Raw genomic sequence first — 13,423 nt, 5'->3', positions numbered from 1 at the left:
TCCGGTCAAGGGCATGTACCTTGGTTGCGGGCACATCCCCAGTAGGGGGTGTGCAGAAGGCAGCTGATAGATGTTTCTCTCTCATTGATGTTTCTAACTCTCTATCCCTCTCCCTTCCTCTCTGTAAAAAAAAAAAAAAATCAATAAAACATATTTAAAAAACAAAAACAAAAAGAAGAATTAATTATCCAAAGCCACGCTGCAAAACAGGATATTCTCCTACCATCCTGGATGGGGTGGAGGAAAATGTGGGAAGTGGCATTTGGAAGGACAAGTCCTCACGCTTTAATCTTTTGTTTTGTTTTACTGAGTTTGGAGCCTCTGCTGCATGCCGGCCACACATCCCAGACTGTCCGGGACAGGCACGGCGTCAGACAGCATGTCCTGTTGTTCAAGGGAACATGAGCATATCCTCTAAAGGCAAACATGTAGACATGCCAACTGCATCTCATAGGCTGTCTCATATCTAGAGAGCGTGTGAAAATCACTTGTCTTTAAAGTTGAAAAATAGGGTCACTATTATGCAGGGAATGTTTTTCCCTTCAACCCATATATCTGGAATACAAAGTAATTATATAACTTAATGCCACCAACTGTGAAATTCCAAGTGTGATGTGGATATTTCAAAAGTCTATACCCAAATAAACCATCATAGTAAAAAAAAAAAAAAAAAAAAAGCATTGATGTTTAAGAAACAGAAGTTTTTAAAAAACTCCCCCCCCCCCCCCAAAAAAATTAGAATTGGTAATGCAGTTAAGCTTAACAAACCCATATTGAACACCTACTCCAATACTACTTACAACCATGGGTCCTGAGGTCAAGGGCACCTTGTGAACCCAGCTTCTGACTTGTGCTTTGCCTATTACTGGATTAGTTTAAATCTATTGGCACCCAACTTTTTAAGCGCATTGTCAGGCTTCACTTCAGTATTTGTATTAGAGAGGAATTAGATAAGTCTTAACAGTCTGGAGATTACCCAAGTATAACATCTTTTTCTACAAAGGTTTTTATAGAATGGGATAGAAGATAGGCACAAAATGGGGGCGGGCGGGTGGGTGGGTGGGTGGAGGGTGGGACTTGAGGAAGGAGGCAGCAGCGATTTCCCAGCTTCTCCCCGGCACCCGTTTAGGCCGCGGGTGTTAGTTGTCCCAGTGTCAGGGCATGGTCCCAGTTCTCAGTAGAGCTCCAATTGTAGAGACTGGGTTACAGTTTACTACAAAGCCAGCCAGTAGCAGGATGAGGTGGAGGGACAGGGCAAGGAGGCAAAGGCCCCACTCGCAAACACTGGGAATATCAGTGGAGTGAGAGAATGGCCCAGAGCCCCGCTCAGTGCGCCCTGGTATCATCCCTCGCGATTAAAAGCAATTCTTAGACTTCAGGTGTGTCAGCACTGCCACTTAGGTGCTTGCATAAAGTGAACCTAGAATCGGGCTTCTACAGTGCACCACCCCAAAGGATGTGCAAGGAGGGACTGGGTTGTCTGGAGAAACACTGCTAGTCTCACTAAAATGAGAAAGGTAGAAACTCAGAAATATTTCTCCCATGTTCTGAAGCAGCATGAACATCAGGTGATAACGGCTTATCAAACATCAGTTAGCTACCCAGTGTGGCTTCGCTGCAGTCGGGGGGGGGGGGGGGGGGAGGGGGCGGAGTAGGGAGAAAAAAGGGGCAGACAGCCTGCTCAGTGGTTAGTGTCATCCAGGAGTTCATGGCTGAATTCCTGGTCAGGGCACATGTCTGGATTGCAGGCTCAATCCCCAGTGTGGGGTGTGCAGGAGGCAGCTGATCAATGATTCTCCCTCATTATTGATGTCTCTTTCCCTCTCCTTTCCTCTCTGAAATCAATCAATCAATCAATCAATCAATCAAAGAAAGGAACAGAGAGAGGTGACTGGGAGATGTTGATTTCAGTATTCTCTGAGCTTGCTAGCCCAAATCTTGTTAATGGCACTGAAACAACTAGGTATCCATACAAACAAAATTAATCTGATCTACATGTAAAAGTAAATCCTAGACCTATATGTGAAAATAAAAACAATAAAAACAGAACATTCTAAAAGCAGCAGAGAGAATAAAGGAAGCAGAGCTCAGGGCTCTGGGTTCAGACAGCTCATGACCAGACACAAGCCAGGCCTCCGTTCCCGGCAAATGTGCTAACAGACATGCCACCTGCAGAGGTGAGCAGAAGGAGCGACGCCCACAAAGCACTCAGTGTAGCCTGTGCTCCATACGTGCAGGCTGCTTTTATTACTGTCCTGTGAAGCACTGTACAGGAGCTGACTTGCCAGGCTGCTCCATGTGGCATAGCGAGCAGTGCCATCAATAGGATATGAGCCAACGGCCAGGCGACTGAGGCAAGTATCAGACAAGAGCAGATTTAACTTCACTGCTTCTGTTACAATACTTGCTGGTAGATGGCCCACTTTGAGTTGATTTTGCTACTCACAACTTGCTTTCTGCATTCCTGAGTGTAGGCAGGCTCATTAGCCCAAACCCTCAGCATCAGCCAAATAAACCCATCTTCACAATTACTAAGATATAGATTAGCCAAATATATTTCACCTAAATTCAAGAAAACTTTAGATCTAACTTCTCGTTTGAAGTAAATAGAGGAACCAGATATACTAGCTCAGTACTACAATAAGGAAGGAAACAAAATATTCAGAATGTGGGACATTCTGCAGGGCCGACAACTGATTGGCTCTTTATTAAATCTAATGTCGTGAAAAGATTCTTTAAATCGTAGAAATAAAAGAGATTCAAGGGATACATCAACCAAATGTGATACAGGGTCTCAGACTGGATCCTCATTTGGGCAATTTTGGGGATGTTCTGAGGAAAATTGGAGGGACTACAAAGTGGAGAATAGGATAAAGATTTAGAGACATGAAGTGAGAGTTGTGTTAACTTAAAATATTTTAAATAGCAAATTAGTGTAGCTCATTTGGTAAAAGTACAGGCACATAAATGCACATGCAAATATCTGGAACCATAAATAGTAAGGAATTAATAGCCCTAATGTTTGGAAGGTGAGTATACAAGGTTTGTTTGCATATCTGTATTTTTTTCTAAGGTGCACATATGTTGGTTTTGTAATAACAGCTTATTTTTAATTTAAAAATGATCAGATTATAAAACAAGGCAAAATGAGGTAAGGTAAAAATTCATGGCAGATCTGATCAACAGAATTGTGTCTTCCTGATGCTGCTGATGCCACTGTCATGTAGCCATGGCCTTAGTGTGGAAACACACACACACACGGGGAGGGTGCAGGCTGGGCAGTCTCTCCAATCTGGGACTCCTTGGGGGATGTCCGACTGCCGGTTTAGGCCCAATCCCTCTCACAATCCTGGACCACTGGCTCCTAATCACTTATCTGCCTGCCTGCCTGGTCGCCCCTAACTACCCCCCCCCCCCTGCTGGCCTGATCGCCCCTCACTGCCTCTGTGTGCCAGCCTGATCGCCCCTAACTGCCCCCCGTTGCTGGCCAGGTTGCCCACAACTGCCCCCTCCCTGCCAGCCTGGTTGCTCCTAACTGCCCCCTGCCTGCCACCCCCCGCTGGCCTGGTCACTCCTTACTGCCCCCCCGCTGGCCAGGTCACCCCTTACTGCCCCCCTGCTGGCATGGTCACCCCTAACTGCCCCCCCTGCAGCCTAATCGCCCCCCCCCACCCCCCGCTGGCCTGGTTGCGCCCAACTGCATCCTGCTGGCTGGCCTAGTTACCTCCAACTGCCCCCCCTGCCAGCCTGATTTCCCCCACCTGCCCCCCTCTGGCAGCCTGGTTGCCTCTAACTGGCCCCCCTACTGGCCTGGTCGCTCCCAACTGCCCTCCCTGCCAGCCTGGTCGCCCCTCATGTCCCCCCGCCAGCCTGGTTGCCCCACGCAGCCTGCTGTTCAGTCGTTTGTTTGTTTCTCACTAACCCCGCTGCCAACCTGGCTGCCCCATGCAGCCTGCTTGTTCAGTTGTTTGGTCATCCCTCACTAACCCCCCTGCCGGCCTGGTCATAGGCAGCCATCTTGTGAGGGTGTGATGGTCAATTTGCATATTATCGCTTCATTATATAGGATTCTTTCTTTTTAAAAATATATTTATTGATTTCAGAGAGGAAGGGAAGAGAGGGAGAGAGACAGAAGCATCAACAATGAGAGAGAATCATTGATTGGCTGCCTCCTGCATGCCCCAGACTGGGGATCGAGCCCACAACCCAGGCATGTGCCCTGATCTCCAGGAATTGATTGACCTCCTGGTTCATAGGTTGGCACTCAACTACTGAGCCACACCAGCCAGGCAAGAGGAAACATTTTATAATACAGTGTGGTTAATTCTGTCCACCACGCTACTCCGTGCACATGTGCCCCTGTGGGATTCTCTGCACGGGGCCCATAAATCCTGGAACAGCACAGTCCCTGAGGTCAGCATTCAAAGTCTGTGCCAAAGAGTGAGGACTCCATCCTAAGAAGGTTAGGAGTCACGGCCCTAAGAGGTTAACTATGGTGCTTTTTAATAGTGGGTTTTGAAATGTTCTTTCAATTCCAAAAGATCTGGGAGAAGAAGAAGGATGAGTAAAGTGATAGACATCAACCTCAAGTGACTCGTCTGCTCCTGGGTTAAGCCACCACACCCCCCAGCTCCTAGTGGCACCAGGAGGGCGGAACAGGCAAGATCTCAAAGTCAGAATAACAAGGTTCTCAATGGCCCCTAGAGAACCACAAACGCTGTTCCCAGCGGGGACACACAGCGGGAAACAGGACTTCAGGTCCTCACCCCAAAACACCCGGGACTTTCCCCTGCCTGATCTCAGTCCTCAGATCAAAGTGAACCAGAGAGCCCTGATCTGAGGGGTACACTGACTACCTGGAGAGCAAGGTGCCAGAAATTTGGGAAAGTGCATGGAAGGAATAAGCATGGTCAGAGGTGAGCGAGGGAAAGAACTCTGCTTACCTTTGGAAGTTTGGGTTCAGAGAATTAATTTTGGAGCAACAGGCTGCAACCTCTGAAATGTCAGGAATTCAGTAATAAACGACAGAAGCCAATGAGTGTCATGTGTCTCTTATTAGAAATGGATTGCACAGGACCTTGATCAATAGGCCAGATAGCAAAAGGCAAAGGAACTCTGGGCTGCTGTCTCTAATGAATGGTTGTTTTATTAAAAACAACTTTGGTCAGACTCCCAGCAATATCCAAGTCTTTTAAAGCGCAGCCCATTATGCTCAAAAAGTCACAGAGGGATTGAACTTCCACCCAACTACAAATCATGTTCAAAGATCAGCCTCTTTCTTGGAGGCAAGCGTTTGTATCATAGCTGCAGATTCAAGAAGAACCGTCTGTGGCAGGACAGGTTGGGCAGCATGCCTGCCTGCGTGCGTGCGTGTGTCCTGTCCCTGTAGAGCCCGAGTTCGGGGAGGGGTAAGCCACAACAGGAAGCTCAGCATTCGATTAGAGCATGCCACCCACACGATTGCAACTTCAGAAGTGTTTTAACAAGCCTGCCGGTTGTACTTACTGGATATGCGTTTACTTTGACATTCCTTAAAGTTAAGTGTGTTTTACAGGGCGTTACACATTATTCCTACATAAACTTTCCTGAATGTGATGACTATAAACTATCTTTGCCTTCCATCTGATTGCCTAGTTGTAGGAAGTCCTGGCGAACAAAAAATACTACAGTTGTCATATTCTTTAAAAAAAATTAATTTTATATTAATTTCAGAAAGGGAGGGAGAGATAGAAACATCAATGATGAGAGAGATTCATTGCTTGGCTGCCTCCTGCACACCCCCTACTGGGGATTGACCCTGTAACCTGGGCATGTGCGCTTGACTGGAATTGAACCTGGGACCTTTCAGTCTGCAGGCCCATGCTCTATCCACTGAGCCAAACCAGCTAGGGCCAGCTGTCATATTCTTAAAATACTCTGAGATGTAAGGTGAGAAATAGCAGTAAGCATTTTCAAATGCCTAGCAAGAATGGCAGGGCAGGTAGGAGCAGTAAAAGGGTATTTTGCAAAATATAAAATAAATAACAGAAAACAAGATAAAAATAGAATTTATCCCTGCTAAGTTGGAAAAGAGACAAGGCATTAATGGAATTTTAGAGTGTTTGTAGAATGGTGGCTATGAGAGAACCCTAACTTTGATTGTCTAAACTTGAGCATGGAAAACATTGAGTATTAGATGAAGACCAAGTGACAAAAGCATTAAAAACCCAGATATTATGAGTTTGGATAGTAATTTGGGATCTTCTGATTGCTTGGAATTGAAACAGAATGTAGCTCCTTTGCTGGGTCACCTTGTTGCTGATGGGGGGGTTGGGGCGGGGGGATAAACAACCAAATGCCTGCGATGGTTGTTGGGTTCTGGTTGCTTAATTCTCTAAGAAGGCCCAACAGGAGACCGTTCCAGATTCTTTGCTGTAATTTGTGCTGCCTCTTGGCACTCAGGCAGAGCTCAAAGACCTCAGCGGAGTTTCTGTGGTGACATTTCACCTATTTAGGCCCCATACATACCTCATCTCCGTGCATATTTGCCACGTACTTGAACTCTGGAATCCCGATTCTGTGTTCCTTTGGTGAGCGTCCCACGACAAGAACCCACAGGTTTCTGCCTTTATAAAGAAAAAAAAAAAAGACCGAAAAATAAGCTGTCTTTTAAAATGACAAATGGACTCTGGGAGAATGACCAAGGGAAACAACCACTGCTTCTTCCCCTGATTAAAGCTTCATGATGCTCCAGTTCACGACTAGCACCGCTGTGCTTAAAGGGCCCCCAGTGTACTGCCAGCCCAGACCCTTCGCTTCAGCACAAATATTTAACTTACTATTTTACAATGTGATACTTAAAAACTGAAGGCTAGCCCTAGCTGGTTTGGCTCAGTGGATAGAGTGTCGGCCTGTGGACTGAAAGATCCCAGGTTCGATTCCGATCAGGCCACATGCCCAGTGGGGGGGAGGGGGGGTGCAGGAGGCAGCTGATCAATGATTCTCTCATCATTGATGTTTCTATCTCTCTCTCCCTCTCCTTTCCTCTCTAAAATCAATAAAAATATATTTTAAAAAAACCCCAACCAAAACCAAAAAAACTGAAGACTTATTGAGTGACATAGATCTTGTTTTTCCAAAATGCTTATTATATGCTTTGCTCTGAGTTTCTAGTGCTTTATAGAAAACTAGAGGCTGGGTGCATGGATTCATGCACCGGTGGGGTCCTTTGGCCTGGCCTGCAGGGATTGGGCTGAAACCAGCTCTCCAACATACCCCAAGGGGTCCTGGATTGTGGTTCTCGGGTGACACACCACAGAACTGGCCTCCCTCCTCTCTGGTTCCAGGTGTGTCACCCGAGAACCACAGTCACCGCAGCTCAGCAGCTTCTGTGTTGAGCGTCTGCCCCCTGGTGGTGTGTGCATGTCATAGCAACTGGTTGGAACGTCTGCCCCCTGGTGCAATAGAGGCCTGGTGCGTGAAATTCATGCAAGGGGGAGGGGGTTGGAGGGATGTCCCTCAGCCCAGTCTGTGCCCTCTTGCAATCTGGGACCCATCAGGTAGGGTCCCTAGGCCTGGCTGGTGATCAGGTCCTATTGGGGCTTTCCTTCCCCTGGCTGCTGGCAGCTGGCCCCACCCCCGCCGCTGCCACTGCTTGCCATCGGTGTGGTGCTTCCCCCCTCTTCCCCACCATTGGTCGCCTCCCTCTGCAGGCGACAAGCATGGGGTGCGATTGCTTGGCTGGCCTGGGCCTCCCTCTGCAGGGCGATCGCTGGCCGGCCCCGCACACGCGCCACGGCATGACTGGCTGGTGGCCTGGGCCTCCCTCTGTGGGGCGATCGATTGTGGGGCCCCCAGATCGATTGCCCCAAAGAGGGAGACCCCACCCACCCGGCCCGGGCTCCACAATCGATTGCTGTGCAGAGGGTGGCCTGGGCCTCCCTCTGCAGGGCGATTGTGGGGTGATGGCAGGGCTCCCCCGACCAATTGCATCGCACCCGCCTTGGCTGGCCTGGTGCCAGTGCATGTCATAGCGTGGTGGTCCAGAAGGTCGTCCTGCTGTTCGGTTGATTTGCATATTACACTTTTATCATATATATATATATATATATGTATATATATGTGTATATATATATATATATATATATATATATATATATATATATATGTTGATGATCTTGCTAATTCACATAATTACACAAACTTCAATTGTAGTTGATGGTTGACTGGGAGGTGCCATAATTCTCAGGGCAAGGAAAGGGAAAAATAGATTTAAAAAAAATCAACAGCCAGTAAACATGTAACTCCAAAGGGAGCTTGTTCTTAAGGTGAGAAACTGACTCTTGTATTCAAATGCTGGTGGGACACAGCTCCTTTGTGGTGAGTGTCCGCGCATCTTTGATGTGCAGGCGTCTTGTAAACTGGGAACCACGCATACCCTAATAATACCCCAGGAGAACCTCTAAGTCCTAACTGTGTCACAGAGGGTGTGATGGGGGCAGGAAGGACAGAGACGGCAGTCTCTGGGGATTCGCTCTGTGCAGACATCAGTCTATCCCCGGCCCACAGCACCTCAGGACATCCCTTGTCATAACTCACTGAGGGGGGTCTTTAACCAAACTTTACAAATGAGAACACTGATCTTCAAAAAATATGAAGTAAACTGCTTATGATCACACAGCCAGCCAGGAGGAGACTGTGATTTGAGCCCCAGAGCCAAGACCGGAATCCTGCCTATTAGATTACAATTCTGGCGCTCCTTCCACTAATGACAATGCCCCTTTCGCAAGAGGCTTGGTTTCCTAATCAGGAAAGGGAAGAGGTCCCTTTCAATTCTATATCATCTGGCTCTTTCAATGCATACATTTTAGGATTAGAGATTGGGGATTGTGTGTTTGATGTCTACCACATATATACACGTTCAAATATCTGTGATAGCTAAGCCTTCTGTGGAATTCAAGAGCCCAGGAAAGGAATTTAATAGTAGCTAATGGGCTAATGTAGAGCAGTTTTCCACAGAATTTCAGCTCTATTCCTTAAATCAGGGGTCCCACAGCCTGGGAACACACAGTTGCCATGAGGAATACAGGAAGAAGCAGATGCTCGACTTATCTTTTGCACGATTTATTCTTTTTGTTGTTGTTAATTCTCACCCAAAGATACTCTTCCACTGACTTTTAGAGAGAGTAGAAGGGAGGGGAGAGAGAGAGAGAGAGAGAGAGAGAGAGAGAGAGAGAGAGAGAGAGAGAGAGAAACATCGATGTGAGAGAGACACATCAATCAATTGGTTGCCTCCTGCACGTGCCCTGACCAGGGCCAGGGCTGGAGCCTACAATTGAGACACATGCCCTTGACTGGAATCGAACCTGGGACCCTTCAGTCCGCAGTCTGACACTCTATCCACTGAGCCAAATGGGCTAGGGCCTCACCATTTATCCTTACTATAACAATATTTTAGAGAAATTTGTCATGACAAGGTGATAGCTTTAAATTTGGTAACTGCAGGAATTCTCAGAAAACAACCCCAAAGTGCAGTTTATCTGACTGATGCCACTTGTTCATTGCAGATTATTCATTCATACATGCACTTATTGAGTTCTGCTCTATCCAGGCATTTATCCAGATGATTAGATTGTACAGATAAGTAGGTCACACTCTATGCCCAGTGAATTTCTGACCTGGTGGACAAGATCAATGTGCAAACATGTAACTACACTGGACTGTGATAGTTGATCACAGAGCTGTGTGAAAGGTATTGTTGTGGATGTAGAATAAAAGAAATGATTAACTTTTTCCAAGCAAGGGGAGCATGTAAAACTTTACAGGTGTAGGGTTTTAGATCTGATGTCTGAACAGAGTTCTGAAGAATGATTCTGAGTTTGCCATATGGACAAGTACAATCTGCCAGAATCATTTCATTAACCAGCACCTTCTATTTGCCCATAATGCCAATTTGCAGGTCATCTGGAGTTAATTGTACAAAGTTAACATTTGCACGAGAAGCAAGAAAGAACTTTTTCTGAGAAGCAAGCTATCAAACCTGGCTCTTCAGGTTTCCTCCTGGGGAATGCTCTTAGGTAGCAATTTGTGCTTTTAAAGCTAGGATAATCACAGGTTTGTACAAAATATGGCCTAGTTCCCTCATAGGTAAGGGAAAATTTCAAAATAATCTCAACAAAATATTTACCAATTGTTATACTTATCACACTACATCTGTGACAGCTGGCCTGCTACACAAAGGAGAGTGTCGGACACAGAGCCTGACCTGATATGGATAGCCAATATGATTTGGTTTAAGGAAGGAGAGAAACCAAACCTATAAAACCTAAGAAATACTTTAATGGGAAACTCACTTCAACTTGAGCACAGATGGCCCCTAAGTGAACTGCAAGATGTGACACTCACCTTGAATAAACCTCAAGGGCACAAAGTCTAAGAAAGAAACCAGGCAATAAATCCGGAAGATAATAGTATTCCCACAAAGCTTTAGGAATGACAAGCCTCGTGAAGGGTTTTGACCACCCTCTCAATGAACACCGGCTGTCTGGCTTAGACCAGAATTAATACGCAAAGGACAAACTATTTACTTTTCACAGCCTGACTGCCAAGGTCATTTAAACAGGATTTTTTTTTTTCTCTCTCTCTCTCTATCAAGGTTGGAAAGGTGATTATTGCTAGTACCAGGTGTGCTTAAGAATTCTGAAATGCTGGGACTCTTTCTCCTCATTACAAAGTCAACAACACTGGATTCCAAATAGTTCAGTATCTGTATTCAGGGACTCACATGGGGCTTGACACAAACCCCAGTGCTCTGACAGGGGAGCCCGACCGGGCCTGCTTGGAGGACTGGAAAAAGCCTTAGCATTCAGAAGGCTTCATCAAGATCCACATGACACAAGAAAGCAGGCGAGAAGTGCCACAAAGTTCTCTAGGTGTTGAGAAGAAAGTAGGAGAAGCTCGGAAAATTAAGTTTAGCTCCCGCAGGTAGAAATGGGAGGAGTGTCACTCCCACATCAGAATCACCTGGGTCCTTAAAAAAAAAAAAAAAAAAGAGAATCACCTGGGTCCTTGTAAAAATGCCAGCCCCTGAGTCCCGTCTCCTACATCAAACTCGAGGCAGGAAGCCTGAAACCTGCATTTACTAGGCTTCCTTGGTGACTCTGAGGCCCATTAAAGTGTGAAAGCTGCTGAGACTGGGGCGGTAAATGACCTAATAGATCCAGCAGGCAGTTGATCTTTTGGTAAAATCATCTCATTTTACATATAATCGTGAATATGTCTCTATGTTAACAAATATACTTCTACTATATCTTTTTAAATGGCTGCTTAATGTCTTATACATGAAAGTACTACCATTTACTCAACCAATGCTCTATTGGTAGATGTCCAACAAGAAATGATTTTATATAAATGTCAGCAAGTCCACTGAGATTATGCACAGAATTTATAACATAAAAACATTTTATCATGCGAAAGAAATCAGAACGCATAATTATATGACAACCACCTGAAACAGACTGTTCGTTTTAAAAATACCAGGGAAGGAAATAGCGCCATAGCATATTAAGCCTTAAATTAAATAATGGATGAGTCCCTTACAAGAATTTTTTTAAATGATGTTTTTAAATAACTGTATAAATTATGCTACAAAAAAAAAAAGAAAAAGAAAGAAGAAAGAATTGAAAATAGCACATTACTTAAGTCAGGTTATAAACTCAGCTTCCAAAGTTCACACCTGCTAATGGCTCATTACAAAAAAACACACCAAACACTGACACACAAAACAAGGACAAAAAGCACCAGCAAACGTTTCCAGAATGGCTATGCTTGCAGAGCAGTACTCACAGCTCAACGCATTTCACCTACATCCACGTGGCAAAGATAGCCACGAGCAGGAGGTACTGGTATTCCCTTTCACACGGGTGGACAAAGTCTTAAGTGACCTAAGGCAGTGGTTCTCCAAGTGTGGTCCATCCGCACCACCTGGCACCTCGTCAGAAATGTACATTCTTGAGCTCCGCCCCTCAGGCACCGAATCGACACTGGGGTAAGGACCAGCAGCCTGCGTTTTCATCAGAATCCACGGGACTCACATTCCCACTAGTGGAAGGACCACTGTAACCAGGCATGAAGTTGGGTAACCCACCCACAGAATCTGCTCCGTTCTTAACCCCTCAGCTGCATGCTCTAGTCCAGGGGTCCTCAAACTACGGCCCGCGGGCCACATGCAAATACAAATATTGTATTTGTTCCCGTTTTGTTCTTTTTACTTCAAAATAAGATATGTGCAGTGTGCATAGGAATTTGTTCATAGTTCTTTTTTAAAACTATAGTCTGGCCCTCCAACGGTCTGAGGGACAGTGAACTGGTCCCCTGTTTAAAAAGTTTGAGGACCCCTGCCCTAGTCACCTGAGGGATGGAAAATATCAAAGACAAAATCAAGGAAACCTGACCCAAGCTTGCTCTGTACCACTTCTGGTGCTGAGATACTTCTCTTTCCCCCCACTGAAGAACCAGAAGGAGGAGGCTGAGAAGACCCTTGAGGAGTCTTTGAGAAGTTAAAGATATTGTTTGCTCCATTGGTGTGCAAACCCAAAAGGGGTTTGCAAGCTGGTATATCAGTGTATCCCCCCAAGTTGCCTTCTATGTAAGGACACAGCAAGCCCCAAAGTCGTGGAGTCTGGAGTGGCTGTGCCTCATGGATCTGGCTGCTAGGTGTTTTCCCCGCCATATGTTTGGCCACTGGTCAACAAAGAGGCTAAAAAAGTAGAGTGAATGAAGCAACAACAGAAGAAAAGACATAGACAAAACCCATATGCTGCCTACATATCCTGTTTCTGCAACCCGAAATTCATGCAAATGTCTGCTTCGTGGCAAACTGCCCAGGGCTCGCTGTGGCTTCTGCACGGAATTGAAGGGTTCTGGCCAGCCCATGTGAACTCCCAGCCCATTTCCATACTTGCAAAGCTGAGAACCCACACTTACACAGATGCAACGCTCTCCCCCCATACACAACCCCCAAGTCAGCCATGTAATCCCATGAAGCTTCACTGTCGTTTCCTATGCACTGGGCCTGGAATTCCTGACCTTGTTCATGAACACAGGAACTTGTCAAGAAGGAGTTTGGAAAGGAATCGGGGGTCCCAGGAGTCCTGCTGCTACTGTTATAAAAGCCAGTGCTCTGCTCTGCCTGGAAGCAGCATGGGGCTGGGCAGTTTTTTTTGCCCAGGGCGACTCTATTCCAAATGATCACCTGCCAAACATGTTGTACAGATTTGTTCTTATAGCACCGTAAGGTGTCGTGCACATCCACTGTACTTGTCGACTGATCATGGACAGTCAATATATTACTATTAAAGGTACGGAAACACTATATTAAGAAAAAATACCACATAGTAAGGCCTCACTGGCAAAGCCTATCTCCTGGAATTTTTCCCCTGGGTAA

The 13,423-nt window shown here is 46.0% G+C and overlaps 1 protein-coding gene across 1 annotated transcript in view; it reads right to left on the bottom strand.

Annotated features, from left to right (window-relative positions):
- Window positions 1-13,423, bottom strand: part of CPM (carboxypeptidase M) — a 70,559-nt gene that overhangs the window by 21,174 nt on the left and 35,962 nt on the right. The window contains exon 3 of the mRNA XM_081084210.1: window positions 6,508-6,605. Coding sequence (XP_080940336.1) covers window positions 6,508-6,605 — 98 coding nt within the window. The remainder of the gene's footprint in view (window positions 1-6,507; window positions 6,606-13,423) is intronic.

This window comes from Myotis nattereri (assembly GCF_964212035.1).
Source record: "Myotis nattereri genome assembly, chromosome: 2".
Taxonomy (NCBI): Eukaryota; Metazoa; Chordata; class Mammalia; order Chiroptera; family Vespertilionidae; genus Myotis; species Myotis nattereri.
This window is presented reverse-complemented; position numbering and strand designations above follow the sequence as displayed.